At 38.6% G+C, this 26,059-nt stretch overlaps 4 protein-coding genes across 5 annotated transcripts; 2 read left to right on the top strand and 2 right to left on the bottom strand.

Annotated features, from left to right (window-relative positions):
* Window positions 1-44: 44 nt before the first annotated feature.
* Window positions 45-2,969, bottom strand: LOC141812906 (uncharacterized). Of its 2 annotated transcripts, none has more exons than XM_074700857.1 (5): window positions 2,757-2,969; window positions 2,454-2,591; window positions 2,082-2,276; window positions 752-971; window positions 45-635 (listed from the first exon to the last, which is right to left on the bottom strand). In XM_074700857.1, the coding sequence occupies exons 2-5, from the start codon at window positions 2,564-2,566 to the stop codon at window positions 369-371; spliced, it is 795 nt and encodes a 264-aa protein (XP_074556958.1). In that variant the 5' UTR covers window positions 2,567-2,591; window positions 2,757-2,969; the 3' UTR covers window positions 45-368. The 2 variants fall into 2 exon arrangements, with proteins under 2 accessions (XP_074556958.1, XP_074556957.1); XM_074700856.1 differs by having other exon boundaries at window positions 2,871-2,967.
* Window positions 2,970-4,624: 1,655 nt separating this feature from the next.
* Window positions 4,625-5,366, top strand: LOC141812907 (uncharacterized). Its single transcript, XM_074700858.1, has one exon. The coding sequence runs from the start codon at window positions 4,635-4,637 to the stop codon at window positions 5,205-5,207; it is 573 nt and encodes a 190-aa protein (XP_074556959.1). The 5' UTR covers window positions 4,625-4,634; the 3' UTR covers window positions 5,208-5,366.
* A 1,083-nt stretch (window positions 5,367-6,449) lies between these two features.
* On the bottom strand, window positions 6,450-7,838 carry LOC141812904 (fatty acid elongase 3-like). The gene has a single exon (XM_074700855.1). It carries the CDS (start codon window positions 7,795-7,797, stop codon window positions 6,934-6,936), a length of 864 nt encoding a protein of 287 aa, XP_074556956.1. The 5' UTR covers window positions 7,798-7,838; the 3' UTR covers window positions 6,450-6,933.
* Window positions 7,839-14,259: 6,421 nt separating this feature from the next.
* Window positions 14,260-25,016, top strand: LOC141813607 (oxysterol-binding protein-related protein 1C-like). Its single transcript, XM_074701564.1, has 9 exons — window positions 14,260-14,327; window positions 15,705-15,858; window positions 16,747-16,978; window positions 18,537-19,346; window positions 19,434-19,790; window positions 21,831-21,930; window positions 22,806-23,254; window positions 24,660-24,815; window positions 24,990-25,016. Exons 4-9 carry the CDS (start codon window positions 18,765-18,767, stop codon window positions 25,014-25,016), a joined length of 1,671 nt encoding a protein of 556 aa, XP_074557665.1. The 5' UTR covers window positions 14,260-14,327; window positions 15,705-15,858; window positions 16,747-16,978; window positions 18,537-18,764.
* Window positions 25,017-26,059: the final 1,043 nt, after the last annotated feature.

Raw genomic sequence — 26,059 nt, 5'->3', positions numbered from 1 at the left:
TTTGATTTTTTAATTTAAAGCAATTGAATTTTAAAAAAAAACCAAAAAAAAAAAACATGTTTCACATTACAATGCTCGAGAGATGATTGGATTTTCGCATGCATAATGTTCTAGTACACTGCAATATCTCTACACCATCAACTGCTATGTTCATATCAATCTTTCAACAAGCTTAGCCAACTAGCCATATGATTAAATAGGCGAGGGAAAGAACAAACATGGCGTAAATCATCCAATTTTCTTGATTCAGTTTGATCTCCACAATTTCAGCAGCACTTGGTAATTAGCTGGTACCAAGGCAATGGCAGGCACGTCCTGAACTTTTTGGTCAGAATTTAGCAGCCAAAGTTAATTCCTCAGTTTCTCTCTCACTTGACTCCGAATGCAAAGGATAGCTTTGGACGAGACTTGTTCTTGCCTAATAGCTTCGTCTGATTTGCTTTTTCTTCTTTCTCCTCCATCTTCTTTCTTCGCATTGCTTCTTCCTTCTCTTTCTGAATTCGTTCCAGCTCCAGATACCGCTCCAGCTCTTTTTGCTGCTGCTCCAGAGCTTCTTTCCTTTGGGCCTCCTCCACTTTTCTACGGTTCTCCTCGAGCATCTTCTCCAGCTCCTCCCTCTCTCTCCGTTCTCGTTCCTGCAAGGCCAATGGGGCAAAGCACAGTGAATAAAGTAGTTCGATTCCAATCAATATTTTATGTTTATCTATCAATAACAAAGCACAAGCATGCATATCCTAATGACTATACTGACCGCTTTCTCCCTTGCCTCAACAAGAGCTGCTTCCTTTTCTTTCTCAAGTTGAGCTGCAACCTCAACGACTAACTTTTTACGGCCTTCTTCAATTCGTCTTTGTATCTCAAGCTTGATCTCCTCAGAGTTTAGAGACTCCTCCACCTTCTTTTTGATAGCTTCCTCAATCCGCAAAGCAGTTTCTTCTTCTATGAGTTTCAGTTCTGCTTCCTTTTGTCGCCTGTTCGTAGAATCAGGATGTTAACAAGAGCACTGTTGTCAAGTAAAGCAACATAATGTTGAGTCTGGGGATATTCTCATAAGCCAGATGAACAGCCTTGAACTAGATCACTGAACAGCATGATAAGTTACATTAATCATGACTTGCCAAGCCTTCCTTAAATACAAGATTATGTTTTTCAGGCATACCTCTAAAGAATCCAGATCCAAACAAATGAATTATCAAACTGGTGAACAGTAGATAAAGCAGGCACCAATTGCATCATCAAATATAACAAGTTGAACTATACCAGTAGCTTCCTTGAGAATAGCCTGTGGAAGAAAATGTCAAGTAACTTGTACAGGTTTAAAACTAGTCACTTAAACACAACAATTTCTCCATCATTAATACACAGCTGCCACACTATAAAAGTTCTCAATTTGCAACCATGGGAGGCAGAGACAGTGCAATTTCCCATTCTTTTATTTCTTTTTCATTTTTTTCACTTGGAAGTGCAGGGAAAACAAATAGCAAATGTCACTGACTGCACTGTTTTTATACTGGGACATGCCACTGGGTTGTTCAGGGCATTTGCTCCCCAGCTCAGGAAATCCAGACTGAAAACAAAAAGAAAAATTAAAACCATGTCAGCTGGTCCAGGTCGTCATGAGGTTTGATCAATCCTCAACCAGAGTTAAGTGACCTATGACTGCTATAGGGCTCCAAATTACTGAAGTTGGCACCAATTCTTGGTTGACTTAGTCAAGCTAGCCAGTCCAGTCCCTCCGAAGAACACTAACTGAAGGTGAAGTAGCTTCATAAATTCAGGACACTAGTGAAACTTTAGTTATCAACTGCTTTGAAGGAATGAGTGTCAAAGCAGTCTAAACATAGGACTTGTCAAAGGTGTCCCCTTTTTATTCTTCACTAACACAGACCCTACTATATTCATCTTTCTTGTTTACAAGTAATATAAAGGTTGAAACTTCAAACACACACTCCAGCTGCACCCCCCACTCCCTCCTCCCTCCTCCTCACACACACACACACACCATAAAATGCACAGAACAGAAGTATTGCAACTAAACTAAAGCCTCAAGATCCTCTCCAGAGTAGAGGATAAACTCTTACCGTTTCTTCTCCTCTTCCAGTCTTTGTCTTTCATGCAAATCAAGACTAGGGCTTTCTGACTTGCTTATGGCCGAAATTGATATGCTCCTACTCCTCTGCCTTCTGTGTCTTCTTGGAGGCGGAGATCGACTAACTCTTCTTTGAGGACTTGGAGAGCGACTCTTTCGCCATCTTGGTGAAGGAGAACGACTTCTTCTACAAATAGAGAGACGTTTTCAGACAATTACATGGGTAACATTTAGAAACGCTCAACATGATACAAGCAGCTACCTTAGCTATAGTTAGGAAAAACCATTGTTCTCCTGACCCGACCTTAACCAAAACGATATAAAAGCAGACAAGTGAACGCTCATGGGAATTAAGGCAGATCACCTATAAGAATAGGGGGATCGGCTGCGATCCCTTCTGCTCCTCCTGCTGCTGTACCGGGGAGAAGGAGAGCGCCTTCTCCTATAAGAAGGAGATCTAGATACCGTCCGAGGCATCTCTTTTTGTACAAGCTCAATCAATCTAGCAAGAAAAGATCCGATTAAAGATTTTAAAAAAAAGACAAAAACTAACTTCTCTGGCAACACTAATCCCATAAACAATCAAAGCAAAATAACCCCAAAAAAAACGACATATTGAACAGATAAGTCACTTAGACTAATATCAACCAAAAAATCTTAACTTTACCAAAAACAATAGCCTCCGATTGTCGATATTTTCATCGAAGGACAGGAAGAAACCAAAATTAGTTGCCACGCAGGAGTACGAAAGGCGATTGTCACGGAAAATAGAAGGGATTACCGCAGCCAAACGAGGTGATTGCTAGACGGGAAGCAATCTGGAGGCAGGGGGCCGAGGAAGAGAAAGATTGAAGCAGCCGATTGGAAGTAGTCCACGAGATCGGAGGTTGAAAAATGAAATTAGGGATTGGGAGCCTGGGAGGCGAAGAATAATAATGATGACGGAAGAACCAAACCAGCCAAAATGGGCCGGCCCATTTAAATCTAAATCGGCCCATGAAATCAGTGGAGCGAACTGTTGAGCAAAATATGATTTGAGTGTTAAAGTTAATTATATAATTTTCATAAATCACATTATGGATTCTAAATAGTCATAAAAGTATTTTATTTTTTATTTTTTATTTTTACTTTTACTTTCATTGGCACTCAATTAATTTTTTTGTAGATTTTTTCAATTAGTTCTCGTGGAGCTTAATTCAAAACATTACATAATTTTATAATCCTTGTAAATTATATCATGGTTCTAAATAGCTACAAATACATCATTTATTTTAGTCGACTATTTTCTTAGATTTTTTTAGGATCAAGGAAAAGGTTTTAGGAAAGAAAGGTTTCGACAAGGCTCCCATGGCTATTAAATCATATTTATTTATTTGCTAGGACTTTAGTAAATTTTTAAGGAATAAAAATATATCATGCTGAAAAAACAAAATGAAACATACTTTTTATTAAACATATTTTTAAAGAATACAAATACGTACGTACTATTTCAGAGATATATTAAATATAAACAAAATGTACTTCTTTTCCACGATTTATGAATTATTTTCTAAATAATCTACTATTTTAAAAGCCTTTAAATGATGTCCTAGAAAGACAAGAAAATAAAGGAAGAAGACAGGTATGATACAAGCCTTAGAGGTGTTGAAAAAGGAAAAGAAGTGGGAAAACAAAAATAAAATAAAATAAAATAAAAGGTTTAACAGAACATTTTCACGTGGATTCGGTACAATGAGAACCCATTCCTTCCCAGCCTTAGAATATTAAGCACACTGGTTTGCCTTCCAATTCCTCACCTTCCAAGTATAAATTTAAATCTATAAAGGATAGATAAGAAGATCAAAATTTGAATATCAATCCAATCGATTTTGAAAGTCGAGATTTGAAAAGAAAAAAAAAAGTTTTGAAAATGGAGTAGCATGGACGCGGCTCCAGCTAAGAAGCAGATGTTGGCTTTGGTGCAGAAAGCATGTACCTTTCCAGTTTCCAACCACAACTGGGCTCCGCCACGCCCTGACAGAATCCTTTGCATCCTCCACTGCCAATGCCAATGTGAAACTGGAAGCAGCCTCCTTTCTTCGCCGCTTCGTTATTCAATGCCTTGCATGAAATGAATGATCGACCACAATGCCAACAACTGTATATTTAATGTTTGTTTTCAGAAATGATGGACAGAGGTGAGTGACAAACCAGATTGTCTACTGGCTCCAATCTCAACGATAGTACCCTTTGCATTCGCCTTTGAATTGAATCTGGTTCATGCAATGAGTATGTGCTTACTTGAAAGGAAAACAAACAGAGTTTCAGTTATTCTTAAGCCATTGATTGTTGCTCGAGTCAAAAATCCTTGGTCCTTGCAACATAAACAAATAAATAAACTAACCTGGAGTTTGCGACCATGGACTTTTGTGGTTGGTTTCCAAACCTTTGCAAGGAAAGGAAACCATCTACGCGCATGTGTCGTCTATAAATTTGCAAGTAACACATTGAGAGCATTGGAGAAACCAGAAGGAGAATAAGCTTACTTATCGCCATTTGTATTTCCATGGGGAAGAGTAGTTCTGTTGGCACCCAAAGCTCCAGTCGCTGCCCGAGCATAAGCAGGAGGCAGTACAAGGGAGTGAGGAGGAGGAGCTGGGGATCTTGGGTCTCAGAGATCAGAGCACCACATCAGAAGACCAGGATATGGCTTGGTTCTTACTCCACACCGGAGGCCGCGGCGAGGGCTTACGATGCAGCCCTGCTCTGTGTCAGAGGCTCATCAGCCACCCTGAACTTCCCGGCCTCCCTCCCCCCTCACCACCTTCCTGCCACTGTCATGTCGCCCAAGTCTATCCAAAGAGTTGCTGCTGCAGCAGCTGCCAATGCGACGACCTTTCCATCACCGTCACCTCCTCCTCCTCCGCTTTCTCGATCACTTGATGCCGATGAAGATCATCATCCTCTAATGGCAAGCTCAGCTACTTCAACCACAAATGAAAAGACGGATGATGAAGCTTACATTGGAGTTGGAACCTGCCAATCACCAAAGTTCACAGATGAGATGATCAGCCAACTGATCCATTCCTGGGAGGAGTGTGAGGAGATTGATGACTTCAACCTGTGGAGCTTCTTCTAGGAAAATACTTGTAGGTTCATCCAATTTTTTGCTTCTATTTGTGTTATGAACACCAAATTTGCCTTTAGCTAATCTATCTACTAGACTTCATCTCATAATCTTCTACATGTTGAGATAGTAAAAGATAGCAGGCAGCTGTAAAACTTTGTTCTTGATGTATCATACAGTCATTTCTGCAATGAAATGAAACTTGAGATAAAAGAGTTCAGCTGTGAGTTCGATGACAACAGGAATCAGATCTTTTTCTTGTAAGAAGGTTATATGAGCTGGAGGTAACAATAAAAGAAGGCTCATATCTCTTTTAGTCCATATTGAATGTCCATATTTGGATTGAACATAACAGGATCTAAAGTATCAACTTCAAATAGCAACAAACATTACTTTCAGTGTTTGTAGCTTGAATTGACTTGTAGAAATGAACACAAAAACAGAAGGAAAAAAATAGGAGAGTAAAGAGATCAGGGAACAGAAAGGATACATTCAAAAACAAGTCATCTATGCAGACAACCACATACATCTCATTCACACAACCTTCTGCCCTGAAAGCATGATGTTTTCCACATGGATTTAAAGGCCCATGCTTTATGCCCCACAAATACGTAACAAAAAAGGAACCTAGCTAACAATAGCTGTCACAAACATTTTTATCTCATTATCTATGCTCAATTGTTAGCCAGCTAAATAGATTTGTGTTTGCTTCAGAACTTATAGCTTGATATCTATGAAGAAGAATGGTGCAAAGTTTGCATATTCCACAGTAGCTATTTAAGAAGAGCTACATTTTCATTTCTTGAACTCTTATACTAGATTGGACAAAAAAAAGTAAGCACAAAGCTAAAATCAATGTAATATATGAACTGAAGAAAGCTATTAAGTTGAAAACTATGTGCAAAGATGAGAAGTCTGTAAAAGGTAGTCATCTGTCAGCAATCACTATAATAAATTGATCTAGTAGGAGTAAAAGCAGTAGAAAGTTTATAATACAACAACACAATAAATATATATAGATATATACAGCAGAACCTGTTTAAGCAGCATGGATACAAAGATCAATTGATATCTTTAGAGAAATCACAACAAAACATCGTCAACGAATAATCAAATCCTGGGATAATACAGCAAAATGTAAGCAAGGTAGAGCTATACACGCTTAGTACACAAAATATTCAAACTCTTGCATCTTGCAATCTGCGATCCAAATCAAACCTAAAAAAGATTTTAGTCAATGTGCCAGTGGTATTATGGTCTGAAAGCAAAATAGACCATTTTAACATTTTCATTTAACCAAGACTGATTATTTAACAAGGGGCATAACCTGAACAGCTAAATCAGAAGGTAAAAATGATAATTGATAAGATAAACCTAATTGGTCAAGAAGGTTATACATGTAGCTGCTCATTCTTTGCAAAACTCAAAATAAAACTCTTACCACAGTATGACAAGTGACAACATAATCGTAGCTGTGAAAAGGCAATAGGAATTGGTAGTTATCCTGTTCCTTTTGCTTTAGGTGAATAGCTCATCTCTCTCACTGGAGGAGCTAATATGACAAGTGACAAAGCTAAAATGAACCAATGAGAGTTTCTTCTTGCTCAAAGATAAACTAAAAATAGGAAAGTTTAACTTGATGCGGCGTACAGGCGTCCACGTCTCCTTGTCGTATCCCATCACCGCCCGGTCAGAGAAATGGAGCTTGTCCAACCTAATCACCGCCGCAACTGTACCATCACATCGCAGTCTCCTCCAATGAGGAAGGGGAGGCGGCAGCGGCAATTGCAGTCTTGCGCTTTTTCTTAGCCTCCTTATACGCTTTGAGGTGGAAGTCGACGAAGAGGGCGAGGAGCGAGGCATTGAACGCGGCATTGAAGAGCCAGCCGCGCATCCCCTCGCACCCACCCCCGGCGAAGTGGTACCAGAGGAAGACGCCGGAGACGAGGAAGCTGAAGACGAACTGCGCGATTTGAAGCTCCGTGACGGCCCGCTTCCACTTCGGGGGCCATCGCCAGCCCGCACTACTGGAAAGGTAGTAGGCGTACATGACGACGTGGACGGATGCGTTTGTGACAAGGGCGACCGGCATCAGGGACTGCGCGCTGGCGAGCCAGACGTAGCACATGACGATGACGATGGCGTGGTGGTAGACGTGGAGGAAAGTGAGGCGGCGTCGCTCGGAGAGGAGGATGAGTAGTGTGTCGGCGAGCTCGTAGAGCTTGGAGATGTAAAAGACGTGGGCCCAGAAGAAGAGGGGGCCGGATCGGGCGGTGGCGGAGGGGGGGAAGCAGAAGAGCCAGCGGGGGGAGGGGAGGCGAGCGGCGGCGGAGAGGGAGCATCCGGCAGCCATGGTGGCGGAGAGGAGGAGGAGGAAGAGGTTGTGGGCGAAGGAGAGGCGGCGGAGGAGGGCGGGAGACGGCCGGGGGAGGGGAAGGATTCCGCGGGCGAGGAGAACGAGGGTGAGATAGGAGGCGACGGCGGTGGCGACGAAAGGGATCGAGGCGCCGAAGGTCTCGTTGGGCCTCCATTCGAAGGATTCGATCACCGGGTGCTCCACCAGCCACCGTCGGAGATGAGCGTACATCCACGACGCTGCCATGGTTGCCCACTCGTCCTGACTCTCCCTTCGCCTTCTTCCGTGGAGCCGTGGAAACACAGCGATTGATTACCTTTTTATTTTACAATTTATGACGAAGAAAATTTCCTGAACCCCCCTAACTTTGAAAAATGCTTTGAAATATTCCAAATAATGCCCTTTTTTAGTCTCTTGAAATATTATTTTATGATATAAGCAACTAATTACATTTTTAATTAGCTAATTGGATGTGAATTCTGAAATCATAAAATTATTTTATGATATAAGCAACTAATTACATTTTTATTACTGGATGGAGTTTAAAGTCGTTTGACTGTATTTAGCTATGAAGGCAGCTAAATTGTACTTATTGAAGTTATTAACGTAAAAACGAAAGGAGCGTTTTCGTCCCTTTATTATTATTATTTTTTAAAAAAACATCTTACTCCAACAGCCTCATTTGTAAAATTACACAATTCCTCTCAAATATATTATACGACGATTTTAGTTTTTTTTGACACATCCGATTTCAATTTAACATGATAAATCGTCAATAATTATGTGAAAGTGTGAAATTATAATTATTATAATATAAATATTTTTATATTATTGAACATAATAAATTTATATTGTAACGATTAACAATATGAATATTAAGTAAACACGAAATCATAAATATTATAATATAAATATTATTGAATAGGTTAAGTTTGTTTTTTTTTTTTTTTTGCAGGATTTTAATTTGAAATTGATTATAATATAAATATTATTGAATATAATAAATTTATATTATAATAATTAATAATATGAATATTAAGTAAATAAATAAAGTCTACATTATACAAGTCACAAAATTATAAATGTTATAACATAAATATTATTACATACTGTTACTCCACTAAGCAATGACATGGCCGGCAAAGCAGCGGTCGCTTGCAAGGCGGTCGTGCCATGCCTTGTAAGCAATGGCTGCTTCATGAGCGGCCACATTGCTACCTAGCGAGGCAGTGCTCGCATTACTGTTTGGTGGGGCAGCGGGCGCTCCGGTAGATGCCACATTAATATTATTGCCTCACAACGCAAGCGGTTGCGTCTTTGCCTTGCATTTTTTTTGTCGAATTAAAGTTACCTTTGCTTGCTTGCTGTGTGGAGGGCATGTTGTGCAAAAGGTGTTGCTTGCTTGCTTCGTAGAGGGATGGAGACAGAGGACGCTACTTGTTGGCTTGATGAGGAGAGGGAAGGAGATGGAAGATCTGCTTGCTACAGAGACAGAAGGAGGTGGTCTAGATGGAGGGTGTTTCGGTTGAGAACTGCTTCTGGACGCGTCTCCGGACCTCCTCGTGGATAGTGATGAACAGTGGACGGAGCTAAGGGAAATGGTGGCCTCAGGGTCGCTGGGAGCTTCGCCGGAGCTGAGGGAGAACAGGAAGAGCCTCAGGGACAGCCTGCTGTGATGAACAGTAGCAGGTGAGGAGCTGAGGAGAGCTTCACGGTCATCGGAGACTTCGCCGGAGTGGATGATGAGCAGTGGCAACCTCCAAGATGGCCTGAGAACACAAAGAACGTCAGTAGGATGGGCGGGTGTTGTCCCGGCGCGACCACTCCGACGCTCAAGTCAAGGACAGTGGCGAAGGAAGGAGATGAACAGTAAACGGAGCACTTGAGCGTGTAAAGAGAGTAGGAGAGTTCGGCCCCCTTACCTGCCGACGGAGTGGTTTTTTAAGGAGAGATAAGCGTGTACCTGTCATCGTCACCATTAAGAGGATGTCTCATCTCTGGTAGGTAACCGTCATATCATTACCCACGTGGGTGTTTAGAGAGGGCGGCGATAATAAATGAAGGGCGTGGGCCAGTCAGAGAACATGATGGGACATGCCAGGGCACTGTAAGACGAGTCTGCTGAGGACTCGGATTCGGCCTGGTGAGGAGTCTGCTGAGGACTCGGATTCGGCCTGCTGAGGAGTCTGCTGAGGACTCGGATTCAGCCTGCTGAGGAGTCGGCTGAAGACTCGGATTCGGCCTGCTGAGGAGTCGGCTGAGGACTCGGCAGGCCTGTGCCGGATGGAGGACTCGGCAGGCTTGTGCCGGATGGGGATTCGGCAGGCTTGTGCCGGATGGAGGACTCGGCAAACTTGTGCCGGATGGAGGACTCGGCAGGCTTGTGCCGGATGGAGGACTCGGCAAGCTTGTGCCGGATGGGGATTCGGCAGGCTTGTGCCGGATGGAGGACTCGGCAGGCTTGTGCCGGATGGGGATTTAGCAGGCTTGTGCCGAATGGACTATTCGGCCCTGAAGGAGATGAAGGGGTGATTCGGTTCTTTTTTGAAGTAGGGGAGAGAACCGGGTCAATCGAGACTGTGGTTGTGGCTGATCGGACTTGTGGGAGGGACCAGGATCAGACTCGAGTCAAACCAGGTACCCCCATGGGTTATTCCCGGAACAGAGGGCGTTGCTTGCTGGCTTACTACGAAGATAAAAAGGAGATGGAGGGCTGCTTTCTGTAGAGAGGAAAGGAGGCTTATTGCTGAGAGGGAAGGTTAGAAGAGACGAAACTGAGTTGCTTACTACGGAGAGGAAAGGAGACGAACATTTTAAGCCTTATAGTAAAAATATGTGTAATAATTTTTTTATTTTGTGGCCACGAAAATAACTTTTGGCTTGACTCCGATGGTGTCTGAAAGACACCAACGACGTCGTCTTTCATATTGAGACTGGACAACAAGTTCTTTGAAAGAGCACAGTTCATTATATAACTCGAGTAGTTGTCGGGATCAACATTTGCAAATGTTTTAATTTGGATGCTCAATATTTTTCTATATTGGTTAGGTATGCCTCCTAGTATCTTGTTACATGAACTTCCATGACATAGCTGTTAGGAAAAATACGATGAGCCTCCGAAACTATTCCGGTGATACAGATTATCAATTCTCGATCGGATCAAAATATAGCGGAAGCGATTATATAATTTCACAAATTATTAATCAACACATGTGAATATAAATCAATGAATAATTTAAATTTACAAAAGAAAGGTTTTTAGAAAACTAACCTCTTTGTAGTTTTCCTCTTTCGTAATTTCTGGGTGCGCAGAAACCACAGCCTTCCAGTACGATCCTTCTATTGACGGTAGTGTGTGGGCACTCCAAAATACAAATCTCAGAAAATCAATTATTTTTCTCTCCTGCTCTCTCTCCTTTTGTTTCCAACTCATGAAAACATATATAGGGAGAGTGGGGCTATGGAAAATAAGGGAAGATCATTTATCAAAAGAAAGATCAATCAAAGATTTTCTTCTTCCTTTTTCGTTTTGTTTTACCGATTTATTCAAGAATTTCCAAAATCCTTTTTCCTTCACGGTAAAATGATATTCAATCACCTTTTATAAAATTTAATATATTCCAAATATATTATTAATATCCTTTTGGATTTTATAATATTTAATATATTCCAAATATATTGAAGATATTATTAATATCCTTTTGGATATTACCATAATAATTCACAAATTATAATTATCACATAATTATAATTTTAATTAAATCTCATATTTAATTTATTTCCAAGCCGTTGGAATTATGGAAACAAATTTCCATCTTTACCTTTGATTTCTAAATTGCATTATTAGCTCGTCATTTATAAAGAAGGCGTACTGGGGACCATGGACCTATAATAAGAAGCTTCAATAAATTGGATAAATAATTAAACTCTTTAATTAATTTATTCAATTTATTATTTCCATTATTACTCCACTAAAAATATGGAATTGCACTCTTCTTTATTATAGAATATTTTACTCTATGAAAAGAGTCGTCCATTGATATAATCATTACATACGGATTAATCCTCCATAGATAATTCATAATTGGAGCTAGGAAATTTTCCGTTTACCTCTCCAATTATTTTTAAACCTCATTTACCATTAATCCACTAGTGAGTGGTTCAATTTATAATTCTATTATAAATCGATTGGGCCCAACACTCAGTTCCAGAATTAACAAATGAGGGAATTATCTTTCTACTTCTCGCAAGAAGGAATGGATTCCATATCTGTAAATTTATATTCCCAGCCATTCATTTCAAATGTAAATCTAAGATGCAAGTGTTGAGAATGCGTAATTGCAAACTTTAAACAAGCAAATTAAGAATTACATAGAAATAAATAGGAGTTTATAATTACTTCAGGATTAAGATCTATCCATATATGATCATCTTTATGATTTAATTTGAATTTCATAGTGTAACGGAATTTATTATGAAATTTCTAATTAAATCGGTCCAAGTCCTACATAATCTCATTATATATAAATGCCCCCAGCTAGATGTCTCCACATCGACGGTCCGGATAAGACAGTCACATTCAAAATGTTCATGGGCCGCATTAGTGATGTTTTAATTAAAGATCCCATACTTTAATTAATTTCATCACAGACTTAATTTAAGTTTATTATCCATAATTTAATCCTCTTGTATATATAACTCTTATATATACTAAATTATGGTTACATCCAATAAACTAAGGATTTTGCTATGATATTCAAAACAAACCTAACTCCTTTCCTTACACACACGATACCACAAAACGAGGTTCTAGCGCAGACTATAAAAACTGGGCTCCGCAAGCGGGCTTTCAAGCCCTATCTTTCAACTTATAAAATCAGTCTCAAGTATAGTGATCGTTGAAAGTGGAGTCTGACTCTTGAAACACAAACTCGTATGGTCGCGAGCGTAACCGGCAGCGCGTGAAAACTTTGGCGAAAACCTGTCCGAACGAGAGAGGTGCAGCCACACCCTAAACCTGGTACAAAATTGAACCAATAAGTATATTAACTCACTCAAATCATCAACAAGTAAAGCTCAACTGAAAAGGGAAGCCCGAAAGGGACGCCTCCTGACCCGACTGGGTAATTAAGGTCGCTAAACAGACGAAACTGGGGGAAGAAATTCAAAAGGAGAGGCTGATCTATCACAAGGGGAACCTAGATAGTCCAAGGGGATAGTGATCTAGCCGAGGGGAAGAACTAGCTGGATGGGGGACGAGAAAAAAGAATCGTGCATCTCTGTGTACGCAACCAATTTCTTTCAATGTGCCCTAGGCCTGAGAGAACTGGCACTATTCAGTACGGGGATCGGCCTCATCTGTAGGCGATACCCCGCACACTTATCCCCCCACCGACCCTCAAGTAGCGTTAGAAATCCCCCAAGTCCTGTCTTTAGGAGGAAAATCTGTCACCAGGATCGGGAAGGATTGCTGGCAGTCTGGCAGAGTGGGCTTGAACGCCCGCAGGACCATAGACTCTCTAATATGGCCCTTAAGAAAGACTCCCCAAGTAAGTTGAGCTGTTTAGGGGCGGACCTGTTGAACTGCTAAATATGACCGCTTAAGAGGTTGTCCGTAAGGCACTTGCACTTACCGGATGGATACCTTTCCGAAGGCCTATCCGTAACTCCATGAGAGCATGAGAGGACAATATAACTCCATGCACCACATATTCAGCAACAGGAAAGCCTCTCCGAGAAGTAATCACTAGGGACACATATGCGGGAAGAAGATGCAGGACGACTAAAAAAAGAAGTGAGTCTGTCGGCGCTCGCGAAGCGGGAAACGCATCCTCTGGATCAGCATCCTCACTTCTAACTGAGCCAACCTCCACTTACAAGACGAAGAGGGCAACTCTAAGAGATCAAACTAGTGAAGAAAGGCGGACCTGGTTATTTATCACAACACGAGAAAATCCCCATAGGGTTACAACACGAGACGGCCATGATTGAATTCGCTTCCCAATGATTTCCGACTGCGATCGGGATAGGGCTATGACAGTGCATACCACGCATCTGGATATTGCGGATCATCCAGCAGGGATGGGATATGCCATTAAGGGAGGCCTTGCTGGACAAGCGACATCGCCAAATATATAGTAAGGCAAATATATATAATGGGGCTCCAGGATATAATTAGGGGGTTTGGGAACAAGGGAAGGAAAGGGGGACTGAAAAGCCGACTAACTCGTTACTCAGTTCGGAAAGACTGGACTGAGGGAATGGACCATTAACGCGAGGGGGAGTGAACAATTAAAAATAAAAAAATACTTAATTCTAATAAAAAAAAAAGCATCTCTTTCATTTCTGACCAAGTTATTATTATAATAAGCGCGTGGAGTATAAGGGTACATGAAAATATTGCCTAAACGTCCAGGCTCAAGCGCTTAAAATATTAAAAAGATTTCAAGACTTAATTAAAGGCTGAAAGTTTAAATTTTAGAGACGATGGATTCGTGAAGTTAGCGTGTTGTTTGAATTTTTAAATTTAAAATTATAAATGTGGACGTTTGATTTTTTTTTTTTAATTTATTACCAATTTGACAATGTTTAAATATCCCGATCAATTTCGGTCTGGTCGAACTGGGATTTGATTTAGTTGGTTCAGCTTGGACCGATTCGATTCGGCTATAGAAGCTTCGCGAGATGGAGGCGTGCAGAATGTGGCGTCCTCCATGGCATCGAAGCGCAACGCCCAGAGGTCTTGGCGGGAGGAGACATGACTTCCGTGGAGAATGGTATTCGATTTCTTCCCCTTTCAATCGTTCCTTTTTCTGGGTTCCTCGCGGATATCATATTAATAGTTGAATTGCAGCAGTCATCCGTCGAAATTGCGTTCTCTGTTCAGGAATTAGGGGTTTCATCGTGATTCTTGTTCCTTCTCGGCAACTTTGATCTTTATGGGCTTTTTGTGCTAGTATTTCGATTGATCAACGTATATTGCATCCTTCTGTCTTGTTCCCCAAGCGATTTGTCGTTGTAATATCGATTATAAGTCTCGTTCGTTGATTTAAATGTTTAAAATAGTTTCTTGAGTATCCATTAGGCGCATTTCCCTGAGAATTTAGGTAATTTACACTCTATGGTGGCAGAACCTTTCCTATATAGAGGTTTGGTGTGGTAATGAAGGAGAGACGGTCTACATGAATGACCTCTGAGCCCGGTGATAGATTGCTCTAATCCCAACTGTTGCTGGGAACGGTTCCAGTGAGGAGTTTGACCTCTGAGACACTGGGGAAGGAGGAAAATAGGTAATAGATTTTAAGTGGATTGAATCTTAAATCGTGGAGTTGAGGAGACTAGCATTCTTCAATCAAAGAAGGAACATAACAGTAGATCTGCCATATTTGTTTGATAGGTAACAGGAGAGTAGTATCCGAAATCTCCTATGCCGCTTGGTGTGGTGGTAGCAGAAGAAAAGAGAAGGAAGATCGAGGCACAGGAGTAGGAAGAAGAATAAGCTGATGGGTGCATGAGAAGAGGAAGAGAAAGTTGAGCAGCACCAACAGTTTAGCAATAGCTGAGGATATATAACTTAACAGGTTTGGCTTAACTTTCCATAGGATTTAGATGGGCTTATATACATAACAAATGAGTCTGGTTCGCATCGATTGATTGCCTTATTGGGCATCATGTTTTTAACAAGGGAGAGTGAAGCAAATTTGATGGATGGAATGACATCTGTTGACGAAGAAGAGAGGAAGGAGTAACCAATTTCTCCCAACTCTTGACTGTTGAACCTCTCCTCTGAGTATGGTTCATCATTGTTGTTGCTTTGTTGTAGTCTTGTGGCAAATTTCTTTTGGTTTCAGCCCATGGTATAAGTGATAATTTGTTTTGCCTGAATTTTCCAAAATCAAACGAAAATATTAAAACCATGATCAAATGATTGCATCAGATGATTATGGTTTACTACATATGTAAGATGGAGTCTTCACTAGAATTTTGAGTTTGGTGCTCCAGTCGATACATTTTATGTGGGTTAATCTTTGTGGAAGTTAGCTGAGCATTTCAGTAGAATCGAATATCTATCTGGCTGGTGCATCAATTAACAAATGCTGTCTGTCCATATTCGTTGTTCGCTTAATGAATATTAATTGTCTCATTAAATGCAGTTAAATGCAGCAAATGCTTGAAGCTGTTGATACAATACACGAGGAACGTATTGTGCACTCAGATCTTAAGCCTGTCAACTTCTTGCTGGTCAGGGGCTCACTCAAGCTCATCTCTATAATGAGCGACACCACAATCATATAGCGAGATGCCCAGGTACAAAAGTAATCTTGCTCTTTACATTTTGATATTTTCAATTGAGCTATTACACAAAAAAAAATGCCACTAAAACTGGACGCCTATGTTTCAAAATGTTCAAACTAGGCCTCTCTTTCTTTTCCTTAACCAAATTACCTTCCATAGTTTGAATCGCGATATTTAGTGACACAACTCCATATTTATTTATAAATTAGTTAGTCAAGATGTTTGGTGAAGTAACTTGACTGATTAAATTAAATTATTTTCCCCCTTTTTTTTCAAAGAATAGATACCCATTAAATTGAATTTTTATACTTTTTTTCATTTTAAAAAATGAATTATTATTATTATTTTTTTAAAAAGAGAGGAATCCATCTTATGAAATTGACGGACTAAAATAGATTTATTTTATTTTGAAAAAGCCAAATGTCCATTTAATTTTATTGGTAAATAATTTTAACCGAAAAGGGTATAATGAATTAATTTAGTACTATTAAGCTTAAACTGTTTGATGAAACAATTTGATATTTTATTTTTTAAAAGTGTATATGTCAATTACATTAAAATAAATATATCTTCATCCTTTTTTTGAAAAAAAAAAATGAAATAGATCTGCTTGACTAACCAAAATTAACTAGATTTTATCTTTCTTAAAAAGATTTAAAAAAATTTTCTTCTATTTTATTTATTATTATTTTTGAATTTTTTGTAGTTACAATTCTATTTGGCTAATTGCTCTCATTTTCACACAATATCATAAAGATTTGATAGACGACCTTCCCCGGTTTGGCTATCCGGTAAATTTGGAGCACAGTTTATAGTTTATGTTGATCTTTAGAAAATTTGCCCCTGGCTTATCGATCTTAAGCAATGATGTCTTATGTGGGACTTCTGCAACTTCTTCAGTGCCCATTTTCAGTCTCAGGAATACTGAAAGAGCTGAATCTGTTTGGTGATCAACACCCATGTAGATTGCTCTTAGAGGAGTACTCGGTGTCTCTAGGCTATGCTCACAGCTCAATGAAGTCATAGTCAAGCTTGAGAAAGAACACAAGGACCCTGATGTACCTGTTGGATCAAATGCTTCTTGGTGTTTATACCTGTAATTTGAGGTATCAAATTCAGGTGACTCTTTCAGGTACATCCTTTTCTCTTTTTGTTTCATGTTCATTTGCTGTACTATTACTCTTCTGGTATAATGAGTCGGACCCATATTCATATTTGCTTTTGAAGCCATAGACTGCTTTCCCTTGTAGTTGAATCTTTAATATGTTAACGTAACAAGTCCGACCTATCACCAAACAATAAATTCCCACATTTATCATGTAGTTGGACGATCAGCTATAGTTTAGGTGGCATCAAAGAATTCTAAGGTATTGTACAAAATAGTGCTGTCCTTGTCTGAAAGTTTTTTTCGATGGATTATTGAAGGTTGGAATTTCACTAGACTACGACATTTTAAATTCATAATTACTGGTCGTACAGATACCTATCAATCTTCTTCTTTGGACATCAACAGTGTCATGAAGCACTCTTCATCATTGTCTAAAATTTAACTCTGTCATTTGGATCAGGCAAGGTATCCCTGAAAGCATGTAACATTTTATTGAATTACTGTGTGATCATGTGAGGTCAATGAGAACCTTTAGTGGTTACTTCAAAGTTCATAAGGAGATAAATCACTATATAGAGATTAATAGATAATTGATGGCTCACAATCGTCCATTATCTTCAATGAGATAAGGTTTAATGCAAGTATCATGATTATTTCTCAAGGTATCTTGTAGGTGGTAGAAGTCATGAGTAATGCATTCGTCCTCTTTGTGGTTTGTGATTTCGTCCATTATTATAAAGTGTCAAGCTCATGTTACCTAACCTTCCTTAATATTATGACGATGACGGCTAATGGTTGAAAGAATGAAATTGCTCTCTAAAGAATAAGAGAGGACTTTATGTACAATTAATACGACATTAACATTATTTCTAGAACAAAGAAAATATATATAATTTTTAAAATTCCTCTTACAAGTTACTCCATGCACAAATTTATATACAACTTTTAGAAGCCACCTCCAAATTTATCTTCTTTGCAAAAATGTACAACGTATGCTCTAAGTTTTGCATAAAATGTTTCTTTTCGAATACTACTTCGTAAGCAAACACTATTTCTAGATGAAAACAAGACAAAGAACATCTCTAACGTTTACTTTTATATTTCTTATTAAAATTTATATATAACCATGAGAATTGTATAAGAATCAAATTGAATTAGAGTTTACCGAAAAACCAACTCACCTTATTTTATTATCGAATATTTATCTTCTTTTTAAAAAATATCTTTGCATATAAGTGATTAGAGGGTTGGAGGAGTTTTTTTTTTAGGGCATACATTCATTTTTATTCCATTATAATAAGTTAGTCATGAACATCCCATAGGGATCTTTGCATATTCGTTCTAAAAGTAACATAAAATGGTTGTAATATTTTTAAATTTTATGAATTAGCTTTGTTTTAACGTTTACTTTTTATTTTTTATTTTTATGTATTAGCTTTGCATATTCATTCTAAAAATATAATAATTCGTAAGTGAAACACTTTAGGTTTTTCTTTAAAAAAAGATAAATTAAAAGGGAAAAGTGGTTTTTTCATGACCGTCGATTCATATAGTTTTACGGAGAGCCTTTGCAATGTCCTAGTGAAATAGAGGACGAAGGCACTTTCTCTCTCATCGCATCGCTGGCCACGGGAACTAAAGAGAGAAACCGTGGCCAAATAAGAACAAAAGCACCACCAGCTAACGCCACCGCACTACCCGCCCATTGCCGTCGCCGCCGGTCTCGCGATCTCCACCATCCTCGGCATTCCCACTGCCTCTCCTCCTCCCCTCCCCTCCCCTCCTTCATATAGATCAGATACCTCCTCGGATGAATACTTTCTGCTGCACCGCCCCCGCCCCAGTTTCCCCTGCCGCCCCCGCCCCGATCCCCGACGCAGCTTCTCCGCCCTCTGAGCCGCATCCCGCCCGTCCCATGATCCCTTACCCTCCGCCTCCGCCTCCGCCTCCTACATCCGCCTCCGGTCCCGCCAGAAGCGGCGACTCTTCTCCTCCCCACCGCCCCAACCAGAACGGCGGCACCACCAGATGCCTGTCTGCCTCTCGCCGTTCCTTCGCTTCCGAGCTCCCTGCCTCCGCCTCCCTCCGCTCCTCCTTCCATGACGCCCTCGATCACCGCGGGGCAAGACTCAACAACGTCGTCGGAAACGGGATCTCGGGAATGCTTTACAAGTGGGTCAACTATGGAAAGGGCTGGAGGCCTCGGTGGTTCATGCTCGAGGATGGCGTTCTCTCGTACTACAAGGTCCGTGGTCCTCACCGTATCGAGGTTAGCCAGGAGGTCGAGAAGGGGTCGAAGGTCATCAGAGAGGAGTCCGCCCGTCGCATGTCCCGCCGCAGAAGCAGTCTCTCCTTTACCCCCTGCAAGCCTGTCGGCGAAGTCCACCTTAAGGTAGTCACCACCCTGCTCTTACGCAGAACCAATTTGGCGATCCCTTCTTCTTCTCTTCGTCCCTTGATCAGAATATCTCTTTTTTAGGTTTCTTCTATCCGCGAGAGCAGATCGGACGATAAGAGGTTCTCCATCTTCTCAGGAACGAAAAGACTCCACTTGAGGGCGGAGACAAGGGAAGGTCGCTCGGCATGGATGGAGACGCTGCAAGCGATGAAGGACATGTACCCGAGGATTTCAAACAGCGAGCTCATGGCGCCGGTGGATAACGTTGTGGCGTCTACCGATAAGTTACGGAATAGGCTACAGGAAGAAAAGCTGAGCGACGCGGTGATACAAGAGTGCGAACAGATCATGAAAGGCGAGTTTGCGGCGCTGCAGAACCAGCTTGCTCATCTTAAGCAGAAGCAGACCCTCTTGGTCGACACCCTCCGCCAATTAGAGGTATCAAAGAGATCCCTTTTCCGTTGTTCACAGCTTCTTCTTTGCGTTTATGAATCTGTATAAACGTTTTAGATTGTGGGTTTATTCATCCATTTCGCCTTACTAATAAATTGCAAGTGTAGCATAATTTGTTTGGCAGTCTACGAGGAAAGCCTGTATCGGTAGTAGTTTTTTGTAATTGTCATCCTAGCATGCACCGTGGCTATTTTTACATAACTTGCAGGTCAGAGTCATCTTTTTAGCTATGAACACACAAGTGAGACTAATTGTTAAAATAATCTTTTTAGCCTTATGATTAATAACTATTTCATTAGTGGTTTTTAATATTTTTTTTAAAAAAATGGATCTTGAATTTTTGAGCAAACTATAGTTCACATATGGACGTATCAATTTAAGAATCCACATCTGTGGCGGCTCTAGAATATACACAAAGATTAATAATATAGTGAAAATTACTTTTGATACAGTCACTCAAAGTGTTAGCCATATCTCAATCGTATACTTTACACACCTTAGAAACCTTAAACCTAGATTTTTTAGATAAAAAATTTGTGATAGCAAGATGCCACAATGCAAGAGTAGTTGATATCGTATAGAACTTAGATTACAATGAAGGCATCAATGAATCAACCAATGTAGGTATGTTAAAATCTCACATAATATGAAAAATCCTAGAATAACCGACTTCTTTTTCATCTCCCTCACCTATCATGACCTTGCTAATATGTTAGATTTGAGAAAATTTATATTAATGGTGCTAGTTTTGATAAAACATACAAAGTGACAAATTTGTCACTAACTAGACGAATATCAGGCAGGAAGTCTAGTGTGTAACTTGACAACTTGATAAAGTGTCAGGTGGATGTCATGCCATTGTTTTAACAGCAACTGGATGAATATTTGACAACTGAAATTGTATTTTAGTAAGAAATGCATACGTTTTGCTAGATTTGACAAATTTTAAGGCATGTACTAGATTTAAGAACTTCAAAGGATGTGTTAGATTGATGTATTAACACGACATATTATCATCTTACTAACTTGTAAATTGCAATTGTAACATAACTAGATTTGCAGTTTACAAGAATAGTAACATGACAAATTTTACACAACTTGTAGGTCTTAGTCATTACATCCAATTTCATAAGTTCGGTTCTTTTTTCATGCATTTGAAGAACTTGTTATTTTTGTAACAATATAACAAAAACGAGTACTCCCTGCTCTAAGATCAGAAAATAAAAACATGGCAATTAGACTGGGAGAAAATTAAATTTAAATTAGAATTATGAGTGATCTTGAAATTATTATCTCTGTCATAAAGCAAGAACAATGTTTCACGCATGGTCAGTCAGAGCTATGCCCTAAGCATACAATCAGTGCTGATGACTCTGCTGCCAGCGAATTATGAGATACCGTGTCACAGATCCCAACCAGTTTAACCGACAGAAGGTGGTCGAAGAAAGAGGGTTAATACAAAAAAACTTTTTTAAATGGTCAAGCCTCCAATTACTTCTAGTATTCTGAAATTTTAAGGAAAAGGCAAAGAATGGAAAACATCATTGTCCATTGGAAAGGGTTTTCGATTTATGATGGAAAAAATGCATCCTAATGATTAGTTGTTGGTAGAAATATGGTGGAGAAGATAACAAGCCATTTTTCATGCAACCAAAATAATCTTATTTCTACATCTTTTTTAATCACAATTTATAAGACTTGTTATTTGGCAGATGGGACGTATTACTCACTAAGTTATAATCATCTTTTCAAGCCCTATCTTTGTGAGTCTCAAAGTGAAAGTTTTAGTCCTCAAACCAGTTATCTCCAAATTATTTAAAACTCACATTACTCATCCTGATTATTTCCTATTTTAAAATAATGTTAAACAATCCATTGAACGGCAAATAATGACCGTTCAGTTATCTTGGACGCATATTAAAGTGTTTTTTTTACTTTTTAGTACATCGACTGGAAGTATTTTTTTTATTATTTTTGCTTTTTAGTGCATTGACTGGAAATAGTTTATCTCATTCTTTATAATAGACAGAAAAGGTTGACTTGGAGAATACTCTTGTCGATGAGAGCCAAAGACAAACTAAAGAACATGGACTTGCTTCTAGATCAAGACAAGAGAAATATAGTGGTATGATGTTTAATACAAGGGCTTATGATAACATGCTAGTTTCTTACCACAATATTATATAGATGATCTTTCCTTTCTATTCAGATTTTAACCTAACCTGATTTAAAATGATCCAACATGATTTTGATTTTGATGTTTTATCAACCTAATAATTTCCACAATAATCTTAACCTTTCAATTAAAAGGTAATAGAACTTACTATAATTTTCAAAGTTTAGGTTATTATGTTCATATGCTGCATGTGATTTCTTAGAATAATAAGGCCTTCAGTTTCATGTCGGATTATGTAGTGATTATGGTCCACTGATGTATGTCCTTTTAATTTTTATATTTAAATTCTTAATTTGGCTGATGATCAGTGAGTCTCGCAGTTGTTGGATACACATTTGATTTACACAGGAGTTCCAATGTTGAGCAGCAAATTCTCATCATTTGGTGATTAACAAATCTAACTGATACCTGATATTGCACTTTTTGTGTTCCTCTTTGTTCATTCGTAGTTTATGGATGGAGATGGACATGTGCAATCTTTGACACTAACCAATGGTGCAATTTCTGAAATAACTATTTTTGTTAGATGTTTTCCTTCATTAATTCTTCGCTTTTGTGATTTCTTAAAAATGTGACTGTGATAATTTTTTGCTTCTCATTTGTTTTATTTTGTTTGTTTCTACATGGAAACCTGTCATCAGTCTTCGTTCCCTTCTACAAACTCACTCTTGTCTCAGTATTGGCACATATTTGACTGCTACCCTTTTTCCTTCTCAAGTTATTTATATTTTCTATGTTTGTAGTGCATCTTTCTTGCTAGTTAATTTGGTTAATTGCTTGAAGTTACATTATCTGTGTATCTTACGCATTAAATATTTTTCCAGAAGGGAGTGCAAGTGAATCTGATTATGACAATGAACGACCTGATGCTGTCGAAGAAGAAACAGATGAAGAAGATAATGCCTTTTTTGATACACGAGATTTTCTATCATCGAGCTCTTTTAAGAGCACAGAGTCTGATTTCTATAGATCTGAAGTTGATTCTGATGATGAGGATGATTATGGTATCTGTATTGGAGATGCTAGTGACTCTTCTATGAAATCTGTGGGATTTAACTATCCCTATGTTAGGAGACGTAAAAAACTACCTGATCCTGTTGAAAAAGAAAAGGGAGTGAGCCTCTGGTCAATGATCAAAGACAATATTGGAAAGGATCTTACAAAAGTTTGCCTTCCAGTGTATTTTAATGAACCAATTTCATCACTGCAGAAGTGTTTCGAGGATCTGGAATATTCCTATCTTATCGATCGAGCATATGAGTGGGGAAAAAAGGTAATATGAACACTCATACATTTTGAAAAGAAATTATGTTAGGTTACATTACTAGTAATTCTGTTTGACATATCAATAGATTTTCACTGTGACACATGTTTAACAACCTCTATCTATTTTCAATTGTGTTTGGAATTTAGCATGCTAGGTGGTAAAGGGAACGTCAACATGATTTGAATTATCAAAACTTGCATTAATTTTTTATTATTATAAATCTGTGTAATGGTGAAACTAACCCGCCTGTAAAGATAATATTTCTTGAGTTTGATTTTTTTTTATACTGACACGTGACATCCATGCCCTTGCTGTCTACTACACTATATTTTAGCTGTTGTCTATATTTTAGGTTCTGTTGAAATAGAGCTGAGCTGGTTCATACCAAATTGCTAGTCACTTCAAGAAATCTTAATATAAAAACGAACCATGAATGACCACTGCAGTTGCCTCCAAGGGACCTGGATCATGAAGTTCCCTAGCTTTAATAGGACTTCTTATGCCTGCCGATCATGGCTTATAAATATGACCCTGACTCTGATTTTGAGCCACTATTTGTCAATTTGAGCTGTGGGACTGAGCAGATTGGAATCCCATGATCACAGGAATGTGCTTCTTGTGAACAAGAGAAATGGGAGAGAAAGAAGTGAAGGATGAGGGGACGACTGCCTCTCTTTAAGGGAAATCTTTTAGGAAACCATAATCCAACAAGAGGCTCTAATAGACCATGTTGACATTGGAGAAAGAGAATTTTCTATTCCATTGGCAAAAGATATCTTTTTATATGGATATATGTGTGACACATGATAAACCCCTAAATCTGAAGTTCCATTGCTGATGTTGGATGTTCCATGCCCATTAATCTCACATGGATAAGTGTTTGAGTTCATTATATAAATTGCTAATTTTCCTAATAATTCAAACTTTTGTAATAAGTGGTTAGCCACTCAATTAACATGGAATTAGCATAGGAGATCCAAAGTTCAAACCATACCTATGTCAAGAAAAAAAAATGTAGGTTTGTACCTCTAAATTATGATGGTTGTGTGGGGGCATATTGAAGTTAGGATGTCTCATGCCCATTAGTCTCAAGTGGGCAGTTGCAGTGATCCATTATATAAATTAGTTTCTTTCTAAATAACTGCAACTTTTGGGATAGGTGGTTAGATAATTAACTTTAACAACCACAGTGGGACTAAAGCCACTATTCCTCGAAACCCTATTAATTTTAATACTCATAATTGCTGGTTTACTTGATGCCAGATTACTTAAATAGTGTTTTTAAAATTCATCTGCAACATCATTACTTAGAATCATAACATTGTTTGTGGATGCCGATGCTATTTTACATTCTATTTCAACTTTAGCTTTGCTTTTGTTTTTTTTACTTGATTTTCTACAAAATTTCTAGGGCAATGGTCTTATGAGGATTCTTAATGTTGCTGCATTTGCTGTTTCTGGATATGCTTCAACTGATGGCAGAATCTGCAAGCCATTTAATCCACTTCTCGGTGAAACCTATGAAGCTGACTATCCAGATAAAGGTCTTAGATTCTTCTCAGAAAAGGTGAGTGGTTGGTTTCAAACACACAATTACAAGACATAATCCATTTCTGGTTAAATTTGGCCTCAGTTTCCACCTACATGTTCTCGATCTAATTAGCAAAAAGAAAACAAGCTTTTATGTTGTACTTACATATGGATAAGTACTTATGCCTTTATATTGAAACTTTTGTGACAGGCAATGAAATTTCTTGTAGGGCTTTGAACTCTTAATTGGTTTTCTCAGTATTAGTGCTAACATTTGATAGAAATGGCAACCTTAGTGTTATCCTTTTGGCTAAATAGGGCATTTTTCATGAACATGAGGGAGAATGCTTGGAAAACTAATAATGCTTACTTATTTCACTAAGAGGATGTGACGTCAGTTTGAAAGATGGCATGCTATTTCCTACTACTGTTGGCACATGTGATTCTTTTGATTGATGGTCTTCTCAGTGGTTTTCATTTTCATCATTTATCAACCAGTTTTATTATTCAAGCATCGGCCAATATTTTGTTATGGTTTTGCTAATTCATCTGCCGCTCAACTTGGAATTTAGGAATGCTGAGTCATTGTATAATTTTCAAATATAGCCAATCCTAAGCGCTGGTTCTGCATTCCAAACTTGTAGAGTGTTCTTGGTTCTTAAGTCAACGTTGATTAAATGATATAATAACAGTAAATAAATTACTTGATTAATGTCAAAATAATGATATAAAGAATTATATAATTACTGTGTCAAGTAATGTTAGAGTATTTATATCAATACCATCAATTAAATCATTTAGTTAATTAGTATTTTAATTATAAAACAAATGCATTAACTAATTAACTTATTTATCAATTGATATTGACTTCCTAAGAATATTCATTATAATAAAATGATTATTTATAATGATTATATCATTATAAGATATAAGAATAAACACAAAAGTTGTGATCTTCCAATTCTTTCAGTTCATCCATTAAACCAAGCCGTGTACAAGTGATCTTGTTCTTGGAATCGACAGAACCTAGTGTGAGTGATGCATAACATTGATGCAATTCAAAATCTCTCTTTATGTAGTACATGTCTATTGGAAGAACCTTCAGCTGCGCTTGTGCATGTCTTATTTTATTTGAACCACAATCCAGAGGTATTCTATTAGGTCCTCATTCTTATGTGACTCACTTCAGTTGGCTTCAGGTAATAATTAGATTTGTTTAGGAATGTTTCAGTTTACTTAAATTCATTTCACTCAATATTTTGAGTGTCCTTGTTTTCTTAG

The sequence above is a fragment of the Curcuma longa genome, chromosome 20 (genome assembly GCF_044706935.1).
Source record: "Curcuma longa cultivar G26 ecotype Majalengka, Jawa Barat chromosome 20, ITB_CL_G26_1.1, whole genome shotgun sequence".
NCBI lineage: Eukaryota > Viridiplantae > Streptophyta > Magnoliopsida > Zingiberales > Zingiberaceae > Curcuma > Curcuma longa.
This window is presented reverse-complemented; position numbering and strand designations above follow the sequence as displayed.

Excerpts from the sequence above, each read along its gene's own strand:
- LOC141813607 (XM_074701564.1), top strand. The coding sequence starts at position 18,765 with ATGAATACTTTCTGCTGCACCGCCCCCGCCCCAGTTTCCCCTGCCGCC. Across the intron at positions 19,791-21,830 it reads ACACCCTCCGCCAATTAGAG|ACAGAAAAGGTTGACTTGGA; the intron begins GTATCAAAGAGA and ends TCTTTATAATAG. Across the intron at positions 23,255-24,659 it reads CATATGAGTGGGGAAAAAAG|GGCAATGGTCTTATGAGGAT; the intron begins GTAATATGAACA and ends CAAAATTTCTAG.
- LOC141812904 (XM_074700855.1), bottom strand. The coding sequence starts at position 7,797 with ATGGCAGCGTCGTGGATGTACGCTCATCTCCGACGGTGGCTGGTGGAG.
- LOC141812907 (XM_074700858.1), top strand. The coding sequence starts at position 4,635 with ATGGGGAAGAGTAGTTCTGTTGGCACCCAAAGCTCCAGTCGCTGCCCG.
- LOC141812906 (XM_074700857.1), bottom strand. The coding sequence starts at position 2,566 with ATGCCTCGGACGGTATCTAGATCTCCTTCTTATAGGAGAAGGCGCTCT. Across the intron at positions 2,277-2,453 it reads CGATCCCCCTATTCTTATAG|AAGAAGTCGTTCTCCTTCAC; the intron begins GTGATCTGCCTT and ends CTCTATTTGTAG. Across the intron at positions 636-751 it reads TTGAGGCAAGGGAGAAAGCG|GAACGAGAACGGAGAGAGAG; the intron begins GTCAGTATAGTC and ends TTGGCCTTGCAG.